At 27.3% G+C, this 20602-nt stretch overlaps 1 protein-coding gene across 2 annotated transcripts in view; it reads right to left on the bottom strand.

Moving 5' to 3' along the window:
- The window catches only part of LOC122536294 (cyclic nucleotide-gated channel cone photoreceptor subunit alpha-like), a 270944-nt gene that overhangs the window by 53051 nt on the left and 197291 nt on the right, over window positions 1–20602 (bottom strand). For both annotated transcript variants that reach the window (XM_043668539.1, XM_043668540.1), the window contains one exon: window positions 5995–6215. In XM_043668539.1, coding sequence (XP_043524474.1) covers window positions 5995–6215 — 221 coding nt within the window. The remainder of the gene's footprint in view (window positions 1–5994; window positions 6216–20602) is intronic.

The raw sequence follows: 20602 nt of genomic DNA, 5'->3' as shown, positions 1-20602 counted from the left end.
ACCAATTCATACTATAATTTTTCACAGTATTTTTAGACTTTTGAATGATTTTTAATAAAATATAATATATAATATTATATATAAACACAAGGTTGTATTCTTTATTGTATTATAAATGTTTTCCTGTTATCCGCTACAAATTGAACACTTTAGTTCTAGCGTTTGAAAAGTATTACTTCAATCGGTCCATCAACGACAGTGTCTTATTCTGTGTATTGCAAGTGTTGGAAATATTATAATATTTAGGAACAGTGAATTTCAGATCATCAACGAGACATGTGACGTTAAATTTTATGAATAATGTATCGCATAACTTGACAAGTGTTCATTTAAAAGCTGCAAAGCTACAAGCTGAAGCCGTGAAACACTCAAAAAGTTGTAGCATCAAGTAATTTACGACTTTGGAATTGCGAAATAAACTGTAATGTTCATGATTCTATGAGCCATTTCACAAGTAATGTTCTGTCATCCTTTGTAAACGCTCCCTATTCTTCCGTTAAGGCTTCTCTTCACTTTTTATAAAGCTTTTACCGTGACGAGCGTTTTATCGTTTTAAATTGCTCGTACTTGTATATAAGCTTGTACAAGCTGACTTAAGAAATCCACAAGTAATCCACTATCTATGCCGAAATAGTTGAACTTCGACCTAAAAGTTGCAAGTTTAGAATTTAAATTTTAATTCCGATACAAAATTTGTTGATTTAAATCGATTTTAAATGAGATTTAAACATTGTTTGAATAAAATGTTTCAAAGGTAATTATTATTTCTAATAATAAACAATTGAAAAATTAATAATATTTAAATATATTATATATTATATCAGTATATTATATTAATATCAAATACTATAATATTCAAATATTATAAAAATATATTTAAATATATTACAATAATATTAAATATTATAATATTTAATAATATTGTTAATATCAGAAAAATTAATAAATATTCATATTAAATTTCTTTTCAAGTATTATATTTATTCTGTGTTTTATTTTATAATGCAATATTATTTGATTCTATGTTGTCAGCTCAATTGAACAAGTAAATGATTCTTTCCGAAACTATTTTATTATTCGCCAATCAAATAAAATAATCTTTTTCATTTTATTTTGCATTTTTGTTTCTACAAAGTTTCTCTTTCCATTTGGAGTTTCACCTAAACTTCGAACTGTGCTGAAATTAATTTCTTATTTTATTTCAATAAATTAATTCAAAAAACAATAATATTGGACAAGAGATAAGGTTATTTTTCTTGTTATTTTTCAAGAAACTGATGCAAATGATTCGTTATTTCAAATTGTTATTTTTTTTTATCTCTATTTACCTGGTTTAACCGACTACGTTCCTCGAGATATTTTCGTCCTCATCGTGGATTTATTTTAGTATAACTTTTTCAATTCTTCAAATATATAAATTCAATCTTGCACAGCTCGACACTTACCTCGCACTATATGACTGTTGGCTCATAACAAAAAATGTTACATAGGAAATCATGTGAACATTTTTGTCCCAATATAAACGACATTTCAGGTGATTAAAATATACAACAATTCCTCAAATCTTGATGTACGATTTCTTCCTGTCATTTTATCGAACTTTGAATATCAGGCTTAGACGACGAGAGTTCAAGATCATTATATTGCCTGATATTCAAAGTTCAATAAATTAGCGAGAGAACGATCTACATATATACACTGAATTTAATCATGGAAAAAAAATCTTTCAATATTCTACATGCTATGATAGTTAACAACATTTTCGAGAAGGAAAGTGTCTTCGTTTTGCTACATAGTGTGAAAATATCTCAAGATAAAATGAACTATGAATTTTAAAATAGACATATCAAACTTCGAAATGAACCCATTGTTGCACGATTTCTTTCTTTTTTATAAAATTGCAACAGTTCCAATATTTAGTGTTTGAATAAATTTAGGCGTGCACGTGTGGTCTGAAGAAAGACCAGAGCAACGAATTGCTTTGAACACATAAAATATTCGAAATTTATTTGAAAATTCGATATGTGTATGTGTCACGTTTGTTAGTCAAATTTACTCGAAGCGGAAGTTCATGAAATTCAATGTGACACAATCTTATTGTTAGCACAGTTAAGGACCAGTTCCGGTCTGGAATAACGGAGCGTAGGACCTACGACCCTTGAATAATCCAGAGCATGTCTGATAGATCTTGTAAGTTAGGTGTCATGACAATGTGTATTTTGCGACTTCGAGTTTGTTACTAATTGGTATTTGAGCTCGCCGTAAACCGAGTATAATTTCATGTCCTCCCGAATTTGGTCGGCGATGAAGTGAAATACGCGCTGGCAAAGTGAAAAGTCAGGATCAAGTTTCTCCATGGTTATTTAGCAACAGAATTGAGCAAATTTTGCTTGTAGTAAGCCAAAGAATAATAATTTGAAATACTGAAAATATCGTATTTTATGTCAAAATCAAATAAATCATTTTTATTTTCAACATTCCGTTTCTGTTTATTTCAACTTCCGAACACTTTCGAATAAAATAATAAATAATTTGGGCTTTATCGTTAGTTGAAATTTTATATATTATGTTTTGTGTATACTTAAGTTATACACAAAATATTTTGAAGCACATCGATTTGTTCTCAGAATTTTTTTAATTTTAATTGTATTTTGATAATATGTCTGAAATACCATAAAGGAAATTCGTAATTTCTAACACAGTTTGCTATGTTGACATAACACAGTCAGAAATTATTTCAAATAATTCAACTTAGATTTATTTAAATAGACATGGAGACATTTGAAATATTAAATAAAATAAAAAAATCCTACTAGTCAAATAATAAAATAATTCGACGGAAAATCATTTTTTTTTTTACAACTAACACATAATTATTTCAAACTAACATTGAGTCAAATAAAATAAATAACACAAAAAAGAATTGAGAATAATTTTTTCAGAGTGTCCATCACCAAAACTAATCAGAATTTGCTCAGAAAAACATGCAACTAAAATTGGAATTCGGTCAAAATGTAAAAAAATTATTTTCTCCGATCGTTTATTTTCTAGTTGCATCGATCAAATCGCCTTAATAACCGCATCAATCCCCATGTTCAAGCAATTCGCCTTGAAGAGTACTCGAAATTGATTTCCACGGCTTGAATTTACTTCTAACCCAGATACCGATATTAACCCAGGTTTAATTTAATTTTCAGGCAGTTACAGGAATTTTAATACCCTTGCAGAATTTCGATTTCGACTGTTCGATGTTCGATACGGGATTAATATTAATATTAGTATTATAACACGCACACTGTAAGTTCTGAACTTTCATTGTCGCCATTGACGAATTATATTGATGTTCTGACTTATATCATTATTGTTACGTGTAGTAAAGCACGTTTACATAAAAATTTAATTACAATAAATAAAATATTATTATAAACAATAAAATATAACTATAATAAATGTAATATAATAAATGAAATATAATTATAAATAATAAAATATAACTATAATAAATAAAATATTATTATAAATAATAAAATATAACTATAATAAATAAAATATTATTACAAATAATAAAATATAACCAGAATAAATAAAATATTATTATAAATAATAAAATATAACTAGAATAAATAAAATATTATTACAAATAATAAAATATAACTAGAATAAATAAAATATTATTATAAATAATAAAATACAACTAGAATAAATAAAATATTATTATAAATAATAAAATATAACTAGAATAAATAAAATATTATTATAAATAATAAAATATAACTATAATAAATAAAATAATAGATTTTGAACTTCTACAGTCACATTTGATTCGGAGAAAATTTTTCGGAGCAAATTCTGTTAAAATTTTTAGTTACCAATGACTAAATTAAATATAATACATAATTTTAAAACAAATGTAAGAAAATTCAGTTTATTTACAAACTAAATTCAGTAGAAATTATTATATAATCTTTATTTATACTGAAAATGAATATTAAAAATGTATGTTAAAAAAATTTCCTTTCCAAGAGATTTTAAGAATCTATGTATTGCATTTCTTATTTATATCTTTCTAAATTAATATTTGCAAATAAATTTAAATTATATTTTTTAAATATTTTAAATACTTATATATTTTGAACACGTTGCGAATGGATCATTGCAGAGACGTTACACTTCCAGAATAATTTTTTATATATTTTGTATATTTTTTAAATATGTTGCGAACATCATCATTGTAGTCACACTGCTCTTCTAGAATAATTTCATTACCAAACATATTTTCGAAACTTCATTAAAAAATCATTTTTTAACATTTAAAGGTCGTATTTAAAATCAAACATCGTGAAACGAGACCAGAATATATCCGGTATATCCGCGTGCTCTTTCGTTCCATCTTTTTAAAAGTATTTTCCTGTCACCACTCTCGTTCCACTTAAATGCATTTTCCTCTCGATTCGGTCTGGTGGTCGCGACGCGTCGAATTAAAATTCTCACGCGTCCTACGCTTCGTGCAGATTATATCAGCCAAGTGTTGCCACGATACGGGTTTCCCGAATAGAATTTGCTTTCATTTCTTTCTCTAGATTGTTCCAATTTTTCTGAAGAGGGCGGACATAGAAGTATAGAATATAGAAGGATACGTATAGAACATAGTAGAAAGTAAGAAAATGATTCAATCTTGCTGCGGTCTTGCGTCACTTTTTCGATCTTTCCTTTGTTTTCCAGTAATTTTATAAATCAGATTGCAAATGTTAGCAGGTTGGAAACTTGGAGTAGCAATCGATACAAATGCCAAAAGAAATAGAAACCTTTTTTCTTAGTCTAGAAGAATGTATTCCACGCAGAATAAGATAAAATAAAAATAATGTTGAAGCTTAATTTTATCAACGTGTCAAAATGGAAAATGTGATTGAAGACGAAAGTTAATATAAATTTCATTAATGTAATTTATCGTTCTTCTAAATCTGTAAAGTGGATAAATTGAAGTTGATTACAAAATTCGTAAAAGCGAATTTTTTTGTTTATAATTTCTGATATTCGAACAGCTTATCACTCCCCAATTCTTCAATTATTAATATATAAAATCCACGATGATATCGAGATTAGATTATCTTTGAAATGATAGAAACAAAACGTTCGCAGAATATTTTCTTTAAAAATAGATCAAAGTACATTATTTTTCCATAAACGATATTCCAATAGCCATTCAATAGATTCCCCAATAGATTTCTAAACTTTATGGTTGTAAGTACTTCGTTAAAAGTGATTCCAAACACTTGAATTAATGTCGAAACAAATATTTAACTCGAAATCATTACAATAATTCTATATTCTCTATTCTTCAATAGAACTATAAAGATATATTTTTATAACTTTCGATTCAAGATTACATATAATTCTCTTGGAACGAGAAATGAGTTTCCAAGTAGAACCATTAGAAAACTCTTACTTTTCATATTCTAAAAATTGAAACAGGCGATATTACTTTCCTCTCAAGAACGTATTTTAAGTATTTAAAGTCTAAATTATGAAATCCCTCGTTAAAGAAGACCGCAACAGGATTAGAGAAATGCATTATGAGTCATACGACGACGCAAAATGATTCGAGTTAATAATGAACAATATTCCTAACGATGAGCTAACTTTTGAGCCAACGTGTGGAAACGTACACATAAATTCAACCAACTATTCAAAGAAATCGGTCATCAGTGCGACGAAAAGTTATCCCATCATCAATGTTACAAACACCAGAGAAATCGTAGACGAACCTTGAAAATCCGTCTACGACGCGAGTACACGCAGTCTTGACTGGCAGTTCGAAACGGGACTCGAAAAAAAAAAGACAAAAAGAAAAAAACGAGGACGTGCCCTTGATCTTGGAGCTTTGTCGCTGTACACTTTACACAAGGAAACGTGCGATGTTTGGGTAAGGTGGATCGTTCCAAAGGAAACACCGATAAAAATCGCAAGGGGATGGAAAGAATCGAAGTGACTCACCGCGTTCCGGTGTGGCCATTGGAACGTCGTCCGCTGCTTTCTTCGTCCTCGTCGTCCTCGTCGTCCCTCGAGGTCGCCAATGAGTGGGGAACAGAAGAGGGAGCACTGCTACCGGAGTCGGGCCCAGGGCCCATCCTCGAACCGGAAGCACCGCTGCAGCCCGCCGAAGACGTCGACAGACCACCCCCTCCCTGGCCCTCCTCGTTCTCCGCACGATCCACCTGAACAAATTTTGTTTCGAATGATCTGAATGGATCAGTCTCTGTTGTCCAACAGAACAGTTGTTCGGTGTCATTGACACTAGAGTTACCAAAAGTGGCCAGAATGACCCATTTATGTATAATAATTTTTATATAATGTGAGTAATACAATAATAATTACAACATAATATAAGGATAAATTAAATAATAATTATAATATAATACAATAATAATTTCTATTTGACTTTTTATAGATTACTAAAAATGGTCAAAATGACCCATTTATGTATAATAATTTTAATATAGTATAAATAATATAATAATAAATATAATGATTATAATATAATATAATAATAAATATAATAATATAATAATATAATAATAAATATAATTATAATATAATATAATAATAATTTTTGTTTGACTTTTTGTAGATTACCAAAAGTGGTGAAAATGACCCATTTATGTCTAATAACTTTAATATAAAATAAATAATATAATAATAAATATAATGATTATAATATAATATAATAATAAATATAATAATTATAATATAATATAATAATAATTTTTATTTGACTTTTTGTAGATTACCAAAAGTGGTGAAAATGACCTATTTATGTATAATAATTTTAATATAATATAAATAATATAATAATAAATATAATGATTATAATATAATATAATAATAAATATAATAATTATAATATAATATAATAATAAATATAATAATTATAATATAATATAATAATAATTTTTGTTTGACTTTTTATAGATTACCAAAAGTGGTCAAAATAACTCATTTATGTATAATAATTTTAATATAATATAAATAATATAATAATAAATATAATAATTATAATATAATATAATAATAATTTTTGTTTGACTTTTTGTAGATTACCAAAAGTGGCCAAAATGACCCATTTATGTATAATAATTTTAATGTAATATGAATAATATAGTAGTAATTATAATATAATATAATAATAATTATAATGATTATAATATAATAATAATTATTTCTGTTACACACTTTATAGATGTAAAACAGTGTATTTTTAAAGATTTAAACAATTTTTCGTAATATATATGAATAGAAGTTTGTATATTCCATTCCATCATAAAAGTCTCTGATGGAAATTTTATGCTTTAATCAGTATTTTTTTATTATTATGTGTCTGTAAGTATATTTGTAAGTTTGCTGAATTTTGATACTTCCAATGCCCTTCAGTAAAGAATACATTATGTATCATATGTAAGTAATAAAAACGATTAAATAATTAATTTGTATTTCAATGAAGCATATTTCAGTTTTGTCGTCGTTTAAAAAATAATAACTAGAGAAAATTACGAATTTCACACTATTTTATGAATGATAAAAGTATTGATAGCTAAATATTGAATGTTTAAATTCAACTCAGGGAGTTATCGACCATTTAAAATTTAAAAAAAGACATCTCAATATTTATTAAACTAAGAGGAAACATACCTACTCAGAAAAGAAACGAAAACGGAATGAATAGAAGATGCAAAAGAAAGGTTAGAATTAATAAAAAAATGAAACTCTGAAAAATAAAGGAAAATATAAAATTTAAAGTAGCAAAAGATGAAGTTTCTCGCGCTTAATATTAAGTCTTAAAACAATCAGCATTAAAAGGATTTTTAAGAATAATTAATAATCAAGAAATGTGATCACTACAATTATTTCTCACGATAAAAAATTATCACAGAATATAGATAGTCAAATTAATAAATTTTAAAAATACAATTTCTGGTGCTATGTCATTCTAACCACTAAATATAAATTGACCAGTTTGTCACAAAGCATTCAAATAGCCATAAAATCATCGTTCAATTGAATTCATATATAATGGTGAACATATATTGTCATGTGCGGTTAACAAACTAACCATTGTGCGAATAAATAAAATTCACACAATGGTTAACTCGTATTGTAAATGCATTTGGAATCGTTAAACGTGGAAATCCATCAGGTTTTTTTTTTTATAAACCGATGCCAGTATATCTTTCAAATAAATATGTCAAAAGTAAGTTCATAAATGTTATATTAAAAATTATTCAAACTGAGAGTATATTATTTTCTTATTTATATTTTTAAATAAATATGTCAAATAAATAAGTTCATAAATGTTATATTAAAAATTATTCATAAATGTTAAATTAAAAATTATTCAAACTAAGAGTATATTATTTTCTCATTTATTATTTTTAAATAAATATGTCAAAAGTAAGTTCATAAATGTTATATTAAAAATTATTCAAACTGAGAGTATATTATTTTCTTATTTATATTTTTAAATAAATATGTCAAATAAATAAGTTCATAAATGTTATATTAAAAATTATTCATAAATGTTAAATTAAAAATTATTCAAACTAAGAGTATATTATTTTCTCATTTATTATTTTTAAATAAATATGTCAAAAGTAAGTTCATAAATGTTATATTAAAAATTATTCAAACTGAGAGTATATTATTTTCTTATTTATATATTAAGTTTTGCCTCGATTTTTCGAATTTACGACACAATTTATTTTTTAATTTTGAAAAATATTTGAAATCTGTTGTTTGGCCTTCTCACGAAGCTAGCTGTCTTGCATTTTCAATAATAATGATGCGTTATAAACTTGCAGCTCAATAAATTGGCAATCAGTGAACGAAATTTCTCCTTGAACCTAATTTCCCCCATCTCTCTCACTCTTCGGATCAACTTGGTGAGCAGACGTTCGAAAGTAAGACGACTTATAAACGGAAATCTGCCAAATTCATCAGTTATTAAGTAAGAGAGATGAATACGCGAAAATATTCAAATTCTTCGAACAAAAGTTTCGCAAAGTTTTAAGTAACAAAGTTTAATAAATTCCTATTATACAATATGTTTCAAATTTAATTTGTAAAAGTGGACTTATAAACTAAGAAGAAAATGTCCTTTAGAGATTTACTCATTTTTTTTTTCTCCATTTCGGAGAAAATCAAGAAAGAAGATAAAACTATTTCTTTTTTATTGTAAAAGTTAATAAAATGCATTAAAAAATCCGCAATTCATTGGTAAAAATGTAGAACAGAGTAAAATTTAAAATTCCACTGGAATTTCATCTACCAAAAATTATTGCTTCTTGTGGAAATTGCTTTTACAAATGTTTATTATATTTCCATGAAAAAGAGGAAACACGAGCCTCTAATTTTCTGCACTTTTTTTTTCTCGTCAATTATTCATGCATTAAGAGACCAATTTTTCCATTAGCCAACAATTCGCTCTACTTTTGTAATAAAAAAGTAACCGCAGGATATATTCGAAGCCACGTGTGTCCATTCACAGAGCAATTTAATTTTTAAATGCACAATGTCCCTTGGCAACATACATATCTAACAGATGGCACATACACATAGAGTGTACAACACCTATTATATATAACATATTTGAAATGTATTTATACTTTCAGAATAAAACATATTGATATAAAATGAATATTAAAATGGAATATCTGTTCATAAGTAAGCTATTTTCTGTTTATAATTGTTACATCAAAATTTGAGTGTTTCAAGTGTAATTAGCTGTTATTTCCTTTTCATTGAGTAAATTAATATTATTAATAAATTGATAACTAATTGATAAATAAATTTCCTTTTCATTGAGCATATTAATATTATTAATAAATTGATAAATAATTGATAAATAAATTTCCCTTTCATTGAGCATATTAATATTATTAATTAATATTATTATTAATATTAATATTCTTAAATCATTCACATAATCTGTTTTATAATTTCTACATCATAACATAAGCATGTGTTCAAATGTAATTCGTATTTGTTACTTCTTCTTCATTGAGAATGTTTTATACTAATATTCTCGTTATTATATTAATACTAATCATTTGCACCATAAAATATCCTGCAAATAACATCTGCTGTATATCACCAAACGCGGGACAATTTGCATGTAACAATTGACTAAAAATTTTATATTTATTAATATTTCATATTATTAATACCATTAAATATAATATTTAATATCACCAAATATTACATATAATAATATTAATATACGTACAATTAATATAATTAATATAAAAGTAGAATTTGCAAATTTAACTATTTATCTTTCCAATGTAATTTTTTTATCGTTGTAACAATTTGATATCAAGTTGGAAAAATGAGGGATAAATGATAGTTCAAAATTCTTCAACAGGCAGCTCAACATATCGTATCTCGAACCGACACATAAAGTCAAGTATTGTAATATCTCAATGAAGATTAAAAAATTTGTCATATGCATCGAGCAGGTAATCTTCTTGATATAAAAAATCAAAGAAGCTCGTGATAGAGTATTTCAGGTAATGATTTGGTAAAAGATCCCTAGATGGATCAGAAAGAACGACAGTATTCGCAGAATACTTTATTAACTAGTATTTACACTTAGTGGTCATCACTTGATGACAGAATGAAAACAAAGCTGGTTGATATCTCGCAAGAAATTTCTTCAATGTAAGCTCTTCCTCTAAAAGAAGTTTCAGAGGAAATTAATCTTTAGGAAAGCCCTTGGCATAGACGAAGTATCCCCAAAAATGTTGAAGGAACTACTACTTACCACCCATTGTCTCTGAGTTTCTTGGAAAACTTCTACTACAAAGAATATAAAATATTCTCCCAAATAATGTCGAATGAATATTTTTCCTCGGTTTGGACGTGGGAAAAGTCACTCTTATATAGGACAGTAGACATTGAACAAATTAGGCGTGAAAACGTAAAAAGTATTGCACGTCAGACATCAGTCAAAATGTTTGACTAGATTTTGCGTTTTAGATTATAAGATAGAATATGAAATTACATAATTAAATTAACAGAGTACGTTTAAGCTACTGCAATTTCATTAAACAGATAGAGAATTCTAAAAGGAAACAAAGTGAATTAAAACATGTGTTAAATAATAAAATAAAATCTGAGGTTTCACAAAGCAACTTATTAGTCTGTATTCTTTACAGCAAATTGTATTAGATATGCTATCATAGATATTTTTGTGACGACACAAAATTTAGTAGTAATGTAAATTTAGTAATAATGTCTGCTATATAACAAAGTCATTTAGACCATATTTAATAAAAAGAATGGGAAATCAAAGTAAATGGAACGAAATTTATGCAGTATCATAACAAGTTACATATTTTTGCATACTCTGTACATTTTTTCCATTTTTATGACTTGTCTACCGCAAATATAAGAAAATACGTACATAATCTAATGACTTTTATCCTTTTTTTCAACAAAAGAAAATACGAAATGATAAATTAAATTTTCGTGGCTTTACAGTATATAAAAATTTCGAAATATTTTGGAAAGTATACAAATATGTATATATATATATATTTGTAATTAAATATTTCAAAATATAAAATTAGAAATTCTAAATCTCGAAATCTTCAGCTTCCTCACCGTGACCATACAGAACAGAATTTATCTGCTTGACCCTTTTGCCTTCTCTGCAGTTACTTAATAAATTAATTGCTCCTGACAGATTCAATAGTCAGGAACTAATAGAAACTGGACACTGTTCAAAGTTATAATGTGTTCAATTAATAGTCCCCTCTCGAAATTAGGTCGACGGGTACAAGCAATTTAATTGTTCTCGCCAGCTATTGAGCAGGACTCACTTTTCACCAAAACGTGATTACTTAGCTAACTCCTTGGGGACTTATTACTGATAATATTGACAAGTAGGGAGAGTCATTTTGAGCACGAGCTTCCAAAATATTCGAGCAAAGGTAGATTTCGTTTATTTTAACGACACTCTTCACTCTCCAACGCTTCGTCTGATAAAATTCATATTGCTGGCAAGATTCATTAATCAAACATATTTCAGAGTCAATGTTGAGTATTTAATCCGCACTAAAGTACTGTATAGATATAATAATAATAAAATAATCGTTTAATAATAATAAAATAATCGTTTTATTTACCAGAGAGATGCAAAGAAGAAAATATATTACAATATGTTAAAGTAAAATATATGTAATATTATATTTAATATCCTGCGTTTTTAAAAAGAAATGCTAGATCGCATGTTCCTCGATATAGAACATCGGAATGGTATCCGAAATGAGATGAAAAGAAGGTTAGAGCGTAGCAAAATTAGAGTACTTATAAATAGCTAAAGCATTTCATTAGTATTCGTAAGTATTAGAGGTTTGAAAATAGCTGAAGTAGAAATTTACTCAAAGCTCAATCTCACGGTAAGCAAAAACATCATAATTACGAAAGTAATGTATGAAACGTAATTCTGTTATTCACAAACAAAAAGGACGAATGTTGCATAATTAACATTTTGCAAGAACTTTTTGTTACTTCGAACCTCTTTATCCCGCTTTCGTATAGCTGGCGTAGTATTTTATCTACACCGTGGCGTTTCTAGGTAGAAATTTTCGTCCGCGCCCGAAGAAAACTGCTGCGAAAGCTGGTTTCATGCTTCGGGAGAGATCTCGATTGCGCACAACAAGACCGCACGCCTCGCAGGTTTTCCGCTATTTTTTGCAACAAATTTCCCGTGGAAAGCACGGGTAACATTTTAACTTTCTAAAAATGGGACTTTTATTTCGCTGTTTCACGTCGACGACCAAGGTGAAGCAATATCTTCCATTGTTTGCACCGCAGCACGAGCAGATCGAAAAGTAGCTACGAGAAATTTTGTGAAACTATTTGCTTTGTTCGCTGTCAGCATAAAGAATACATGTTAATTAGGTTCTTTTCGTTTAAAAAAAAAAAAAAAAAAACGAAATTCTGCTCCAACAGCTGCGTACTTCGTATAAAAAAGTATGGTACTATTTTAAAAAGAAACACTTAGGAACAATTTCGAATAGTATTCTCATGGGGCAGATATTTTAGAATTTGTACAAAACAGAAGTTCCATAACTAGTTATTAGTTTTAGAACATTTAATTAAAAATACATTTTCACGCTCGAGCACTATTTATTAGTGTCAGTTTTTGTTATAAATAGTGAGAACTTTTTTTAATATTAATGAACAAATTATCTATCCCGATAGAATATTTTTATTTCTATAGTTATTTTAGAACATTTAATTAAAAATACATTTTCACGTTCGAGCACTATTTATGGAATAGTATTCAGTGTCAGTTTTTGTTATAAATATCGAGAACTTTTTTTAATATTAATGAATAAATTATTTATCCTGATAGAACATATTTATTTCTATAGTTATTTAGAACATTTAAAAATACATATTCATGTTCGAGCACTATTTATGGAATAGTATTCAATGTCAGTATTTGTTATAAATATCGAGAACTTTTTTAATATTAATGAATAAATTATTTATCCTGATAGAACATATTTATTTCTATAGTTATTTTAGAACATTTAATTAAAAATACATTTTCACGTTCGAGCACTATTTATGGAATAGTATTCAGTGTCAGTATTTGTTATAAATATCGAGAACTTTTTTTAATATTAATGAACAAATTATCTATCCCGATAGAACAGTTTTATTTCTATATTTTACAAATTCTATTCTATCCCAAGTTTTTATTTTTAAGAACATTTATTTATCTGTTCTCGTCGGAACTTGCAATGCAAAAACATGTTTCGAAAAAGTTTTCATGACGTACCATGTTTCGAATAGAATCTAACTTTTTCGATCTCTGGAAGAAGCGCATTTTTATGAAAATAGTATTTCCAATCCTTCCACTACTGCAGTGGTTAATATTTGGACAGTATATTATTATATTATATATATTATATATTATATTATTATATAATATATATCATAGACAGTATATTATTATATAATAAATATTATATATTATATATTGTATATTAGTATATATCATTGCAAGGAATAAGTAAAATTGAGATTAATAATTGATGATGGAGTAGAGCTTTACGTGTGTTAATTTTTTCCAGAATCATTTTCATAACTTAAATATGAGAAAATAAATTTGTTTGATAATTGATTTTCTGCTTGATTTAAGGTATGAGCAAAGTTGTGATTAATGATTGATAATAAAAGTTTATGTCGGTTGGTGTAGTATGTAGAGAAAATGTGAGTTGCGAGATATTCGATAATATGTTCACGGGAAATAGTTAGTGAAGTAGTTCAAGTCCTTTTAACAAAACGATGATGAATAGGTTTCCTTCGACAACGATCGTCACGTGAGAAATTGTAATAACTAGACTGTGGATTTTTATGCATATAAAGATATAAAATTATAAACGAAAATATTATAAAATTGTAAATAGAAAGTTGTAGAGATAAAAAATATACACAATATTCAAAATATAATACTTTTTATGATATTTGATACGTGAAACAATTTTCATATTCCATTTATAATATAATACATGATTTTGCGTAAAAATAATAATAAAAATACATTAGTCACACATTAATTTGAATCTCAATAAATAAATGTGAAAAGTTTAAAACAGACGTTGGAATTCTAAAATTTGAGAATTTGAAAGTACTGAAAGTTTTATTAGCAACTGAATCTCTTAGGGTTAAGTTAAGTTAAATAAATAAGAAAGGATAAATAAATTAAATGATATTTAGAAAAAAATTTTTACAACGTCACTTCGAGAAAATGGATAATTTCTTTAGGTCGTACAGTTTCGACGATAATAGAGATAAACATGAAAATTAAATTTGCGATGTTTCTTCAATTAACAGAATAACATCTAATTCTATTCAAAATCAATTTTGCACTTTCATATTTTCACAGAATATTACGTAGAAAGATTTTTTGAGAATGATGGAATTTTCAAAAATCACAGAACAAAAGAACTTTATATGAATTCATTGGGATTAATAAAAGTCCCGGTTATTCCTGCCGTGTATGATTCAATATTCATACAATGGAGGGAATTCATGCTCAAACAATTCAGTTCAATGGTTTCATTTAATCCTTTAACTAGGCAATAATTAAGATCACGTTTTAATAAATGAAGTAAATAATTATCACTGTATCAGAAATTTTTATTAATGTTATTTTCGAAAGCGACTTTAATACCAAAATGAGGCTATCGTTTAATATACTTATCTGAAACAATAAGAGCGTGATGCAATGCAATATGGCGCAATGAAATGCAATAGAAAGCCTACCATTAAAAATTCTGTTTCACTTGCTTCACTCGTAGATATTGTGGAACACGTTTAATCATGTCAGCCTTAAAATCTTCAATTGTCATCTATTCCAATATTATTGTCGTCATGCGCTGATTTTTGTAGAATTTCCTTTCTATGAATCTCACAACAGTTTTGAGGGAAACCACAAATTCTCAACCTTGAATATTTATTTTGTTTCAACTGTAAAAATTATAGTTTCTTAAATAGAATGATTGCACAAATTCTTTTAAATACATATTTCTCGACAATATCGTGAACATTTAAACATGTTTATTTTCGAGAAGCTGAAAACAGATTGATCGAATTGCTACGATCCAAACTTGAGTATTCGTTATTAGGTATCTTAGATTTAGCTCTAATGATGCTCTAATATATTAAATAAATAATATAATTAGAAAAAATATATTAAATAATAAATATATTAAATAATATAATATATTAAAAAATATAAATGTGTTATAAATATATTTTTACAAACATATTTTATTACGTGTGTATATTTTATTACATATTGCATTGCAGAATGTATAGAATAGTTTCTACAAGAAAATTCTTTAACATTTTCAGAACCATTTGAATTCTGATAATTTTCGAGAACAAAAGTACCCTTGCTTTTCCATTTTCTACGTAATTTAAAAACATCTTTGAAAAAAAAAACACAGGCCAACTGGATTCTTATACGACGAATATTATATATAATATTTTCGTTCATCTCTGTAGACTTTTATTAACCATTTTTCATTATTTCGTTTGCGAGAACGAATGTTCAGAAAATGTTGTCTCCTTCACACATACTCTCGACTCAAATTTAACCAAGAATTTTACGACTAGTCAACAATCATTCCAACGAATGTTAAAGGTTAAAAATATGCGTACACGTTTACGAAACTTCGATACTTCGTATCGAACTTTTAGAAACAAACAGGACAAAATGTTTAAAAAGTTTGAAGCTCCAAGCGGAAACAAATATCCTAAATTCTCGAATTCGATGTGTCGAATTATTAATCGCCGAACCAGTAGACGAGAAATCACGTCGTGTTGAGTCACGTTCAGCTTTATGAAAGTCGTCAGAGAGCTGACTCGACACGAGCAGAGAGCATAGCGTTGCTTTTGTGATGCGACACTAAATTCGAGTGATTCAACGGCGTGACGAAGGCGATTGAAGTTGACAGGACGAAGGATTATCCCGAGTTAATACGAAAGATTAAGTTGTAGGAGAGAGTGAAGGACGAATTATCTTTGATCTTTCGAGGATTGAATTGAAGATAGAATTGAAGTGAACTTATACAATAGTTTAATGGATTTTGTTTTACATTTCGACTACGGTGGTGCCAATCATATGATCAAGGTCGCGAAATGCGACAAATTCATGTCAAAGTCTTTGAAATTAGTTTTTAAGGGGATATTCTAGCGCGAACTTTTGAAAAAGATCGATTTTTTTTTGCAAATTCTTAAAGGACATAGTTTCAAAAATAAATCTCTGTAACTTTACATGTGAACTCCTAAAATTAACGAAGTTATGGTTGTTTGAAGAACGCGACGACCAGCGCCATTGTTACCGCAATACTAAACTTTAAAGGCATTTTTCTCAAAACTATGTTTTTCAGAACGGTGTCCTTGATATCTCAAAATCTACTCGACCAATTGACTCAAAATTTTAAGCACGCATTTAGTACTTGTGTGACTATAGTCCCTACCAGAATCAGCCAAGAAATTTTATTTTTTATATTTCTTCAGGCTTCCGAAGCTTAACAAAAACATGCAAAATCGATAATCGAACTTCAAAGTATCGCCACTTTTTTAACCACCGACTATTTTCTTTTGTTTTTTGGTACCTGCTATAGCCAAACTCATACTAATTAAGGGTCATTCACGTTTTTTTTATTTCCGACAAGCAGAATGGCCGGAATCATGAACACTGTGAGACGATCTTTTTTAAAAGCGACCATGTTTGAGAGTGTGCAGTGCCACTAATTTTAACTTTCTTTGTCCCAAAAAATTTTAAAACATCGTTGAAATACGTACAAATAAACGTTGTCAATTTAACTGCGAAAGCTGTAATAGTTTCTTTGCAAAAAATTCTCTAACAAAGTTAAAAGAATACGCACTTTACACTAGAAATACTCCCTTAAGTATCAAATGATTGTAATATTATTTTGCAATGATAAAATAGTGCTAATGAAATTTAAAAATGCATAAATGTTTGGAAAACTCTAAATTACAGCAAATATAAGAAACAAAACGTAATTCAAATGAATCTTTTTAATTTAATTACAATTAGTAGCTATATCAATAGTACAAATGAAAACGTAATTGAAGATAGTTGAGGATTAGTTAAATGATTTCAAATATGCTCATCCAATGTTGAGATATTAGAGGGACTGAACTATGTGTTTTTCAATTACGTTCGAAGTTTGCAAAACTTTACGCTGTGTCAGAAATTTATTCGAAATTAATATGAAACACGAGTAATACAACTACATGATTAAATTCAGAGCGTCTGGTCTCAGAGTTGTAATAAGAAAAAGAAAAATGCTTGTCAATCCTAACTATGGAAATGGAAACAAACCAGTCAATGTTTTGAACTTAAATTGCACTGAATGTATAAATATTCAAATATATTCACAAATCTCTGAGTTTAATGAAAAACGTAACGAATTGTGATGCTCCAGTTGAAGAGTATTTTCACATTTTTTTTAATAGCGTTGCGGACAATGCATATCTCGTCGCTGAAACAGTGTACCTTTTTCATCGTTTAATTCCCATAGTTACTTAGCTGAAATTCCAAGTTCCCTTGTCGAAGTGTAGTAAAAAGCAAGCGGCCATTGAAAGCAGCGTGTGAACCAAGTCCACGTGTTAAAAAGAGCCTCTGTAATCGCCAGACTGCGTCTCTGAAGGAACAATGGACGTTGGATCTGTACGTAGCTGAATTCTAAACAGAGACCTCCGGCTGTCGTCGTTCCTTTTCGCAGCGGCGCGTGTTACTTGGACAATATTGTCCACGTCGATGCTCCTCGCGTTCTCAAAATGAGAGACACGAAACGGGACGATTCTAATTGCCTTTGACAGACCCCGGCCATTTAACTTCTAATACATATTTAATTTCCAAATATATTTATAAATATATATTTATTCTTTTCATTCTACAAAAAAATATATATATATTTATGTATATTTAGATCATTTACTTTCGAGATAATTAAATTATTAAAATTAATTAATCAACCCTGATATAAAACGGTACAAAACAAATTNTGCTTGTTTATTTTTAAAAAATTCATTTTCATTATTTTAAACTATTTATTATAATATTGTTAATTCTTAATTATTGAAATATATTTTTATTATAAAACTTTATTTAATTATATTAATTTAAAATTATATATATATATATATATATATATATATATATATGTTTATAAATATATATTTATTTTTTTCATTTTACAAAAAAAATATATATATATTTATGTATATTTAGATCATTTACTTTCGAGATAATTAAATTATTAAAATTAATTAATTAACCCTGATATAAAACGGTATAAAACAAATTTTGCTTGTTTAATTTTAAAAAATTCATTTTCATTATTTTAAACTACTTATTATAATATTGTTAATTCTTAATTATTGAAATATATTTTTATTATAGAACATTATTTATTATATTAATTTAAAATTATATATATATTTATAAATAAAGTTATATTTTAAAATAAAATTTTCAATTAAATTTAATCCCATTCAATGTAAATAAATAATTTTATATAAACTAAAATTTTGTCTAAAAACACTTTCCAGTAGTTTTACTATGTTACAACTTATTCCTATTTGAAATTGAGGGGATTTGTACACCAATTAATAGTTTATGCAATTAAAATATATATATATATATATATATATAATTTAATTAGTTTACTATTAAATCCTCTTTCAAATTAATATTAAAATTAATTATCTAAAAATTAAATTTTTTTATAATTCATTTATTCTTAAATATACGACATTTTATAAACGCGAGTTGCACGTAGAATGAAACAAAGATATAATATGTACATTACATGTGTACGATCAGTAGCAAAAGATACTACTTTCATACATTTCCTTAGAACACTTTTATTTCCAATATTCAATACTTATTTTATAATAGAACACATAATATAATAATACAATTGTTACGTTATTATTATTATAGTTAATAATAATAACTTGCTAACAATAGTTAATATTATTATGATAATACAACATGTTAATATATTAACAGAGTCCAAAGTATATTTCATATTTACTAAATTTAATTATATCGTATGTATTATGTTTATCGCAAATGCAATTTATATTGTCTAATTTATTGTATAATAATAAAATATTATTATACAATATTGTCTAATATTGTATATAATTTATATAAAATATTAACGAAGTCTTTACTGTGTAAAGTACGTTTTATATTCGTTTTATATTCGCACACGTATTAATACAGCCTTACTTAGTTGAAACACCAAAATTCGTTTATTCTGACTTCAATAATTAATTACACTCATACGTGTGAATTAATAAAGTTGTTAGATATTAATTCTGATAAGTTGTTAAATCCGGGAAACCGAAATGTTAAAAGCGAAACGGTGTGCGTCTTAAATCTTTATCATTAAGTCTGGACAAGTCTGCTTTCACGTTTTAATTGTCCGAGAGTCAGACAGTCTCTGCTGTTGTTTATCGTTTTCGCGCTTTCAGTAACGCGCGTTGTATTTTCGCGATTATATCCAAAAACACGCGTGCAACTTCTCTGACCTCGTTCTCTGTTTCCCCGATTCCTTTTTTTTTTTTTTTTTCCTTTTTGCTGTCCCTTGTATTTTCATATTTTTCAGCCCGCATTTTGTCGGCTAGCTAGCTACGAATTCGCGAAATTACAATTTTTTCAGCGAGAGTGCGTTTTCGCGCTATTTGCTTCCGCTCGAGGGACACCTGCGATTTGTGAATATCGCTCCCGTGATGTACTGCACTAGAAATTCCTCTAGAAATCGTAAAGAAAAATGTCAAGGAATTAACGAAACTTTCGATAGCGTTATGTTCGAGTATGGCGTGTGTATGATCATTTTGGAAAAGAACAGACATTTCGTTTCTGTGTCGAATTTTTCCATAAAGAAGCGATATATTTTCGATATATAGAATATTAGATAGATTATTAGATCATTAGATGGAACATTAGAATATTAAATCATTAAATTTTTAAAAATAGCAG

The sequence above is a fragment of the Frieseomelitta varia genome, unplaced genomic scaffold (assembly GCF_011392965.1).
Source record: "Frieseomelitta varia isolate USP_RPSP 00005682 unplaced genomic scaffold, Fvar_1.2 scaffold_820, whole genome shotgun sequence".
NCBI classification, from domain to species: domain Eukaryota; kingdom Metazoa; phylum Arthropoda; class Insecta; order Hymenoptera; family Apidae; genus Frieseomelitta; species Frieseomelitta varia.
This window is presented reverse-complemented; position numbering and strand designations above follow the sequence as displayed.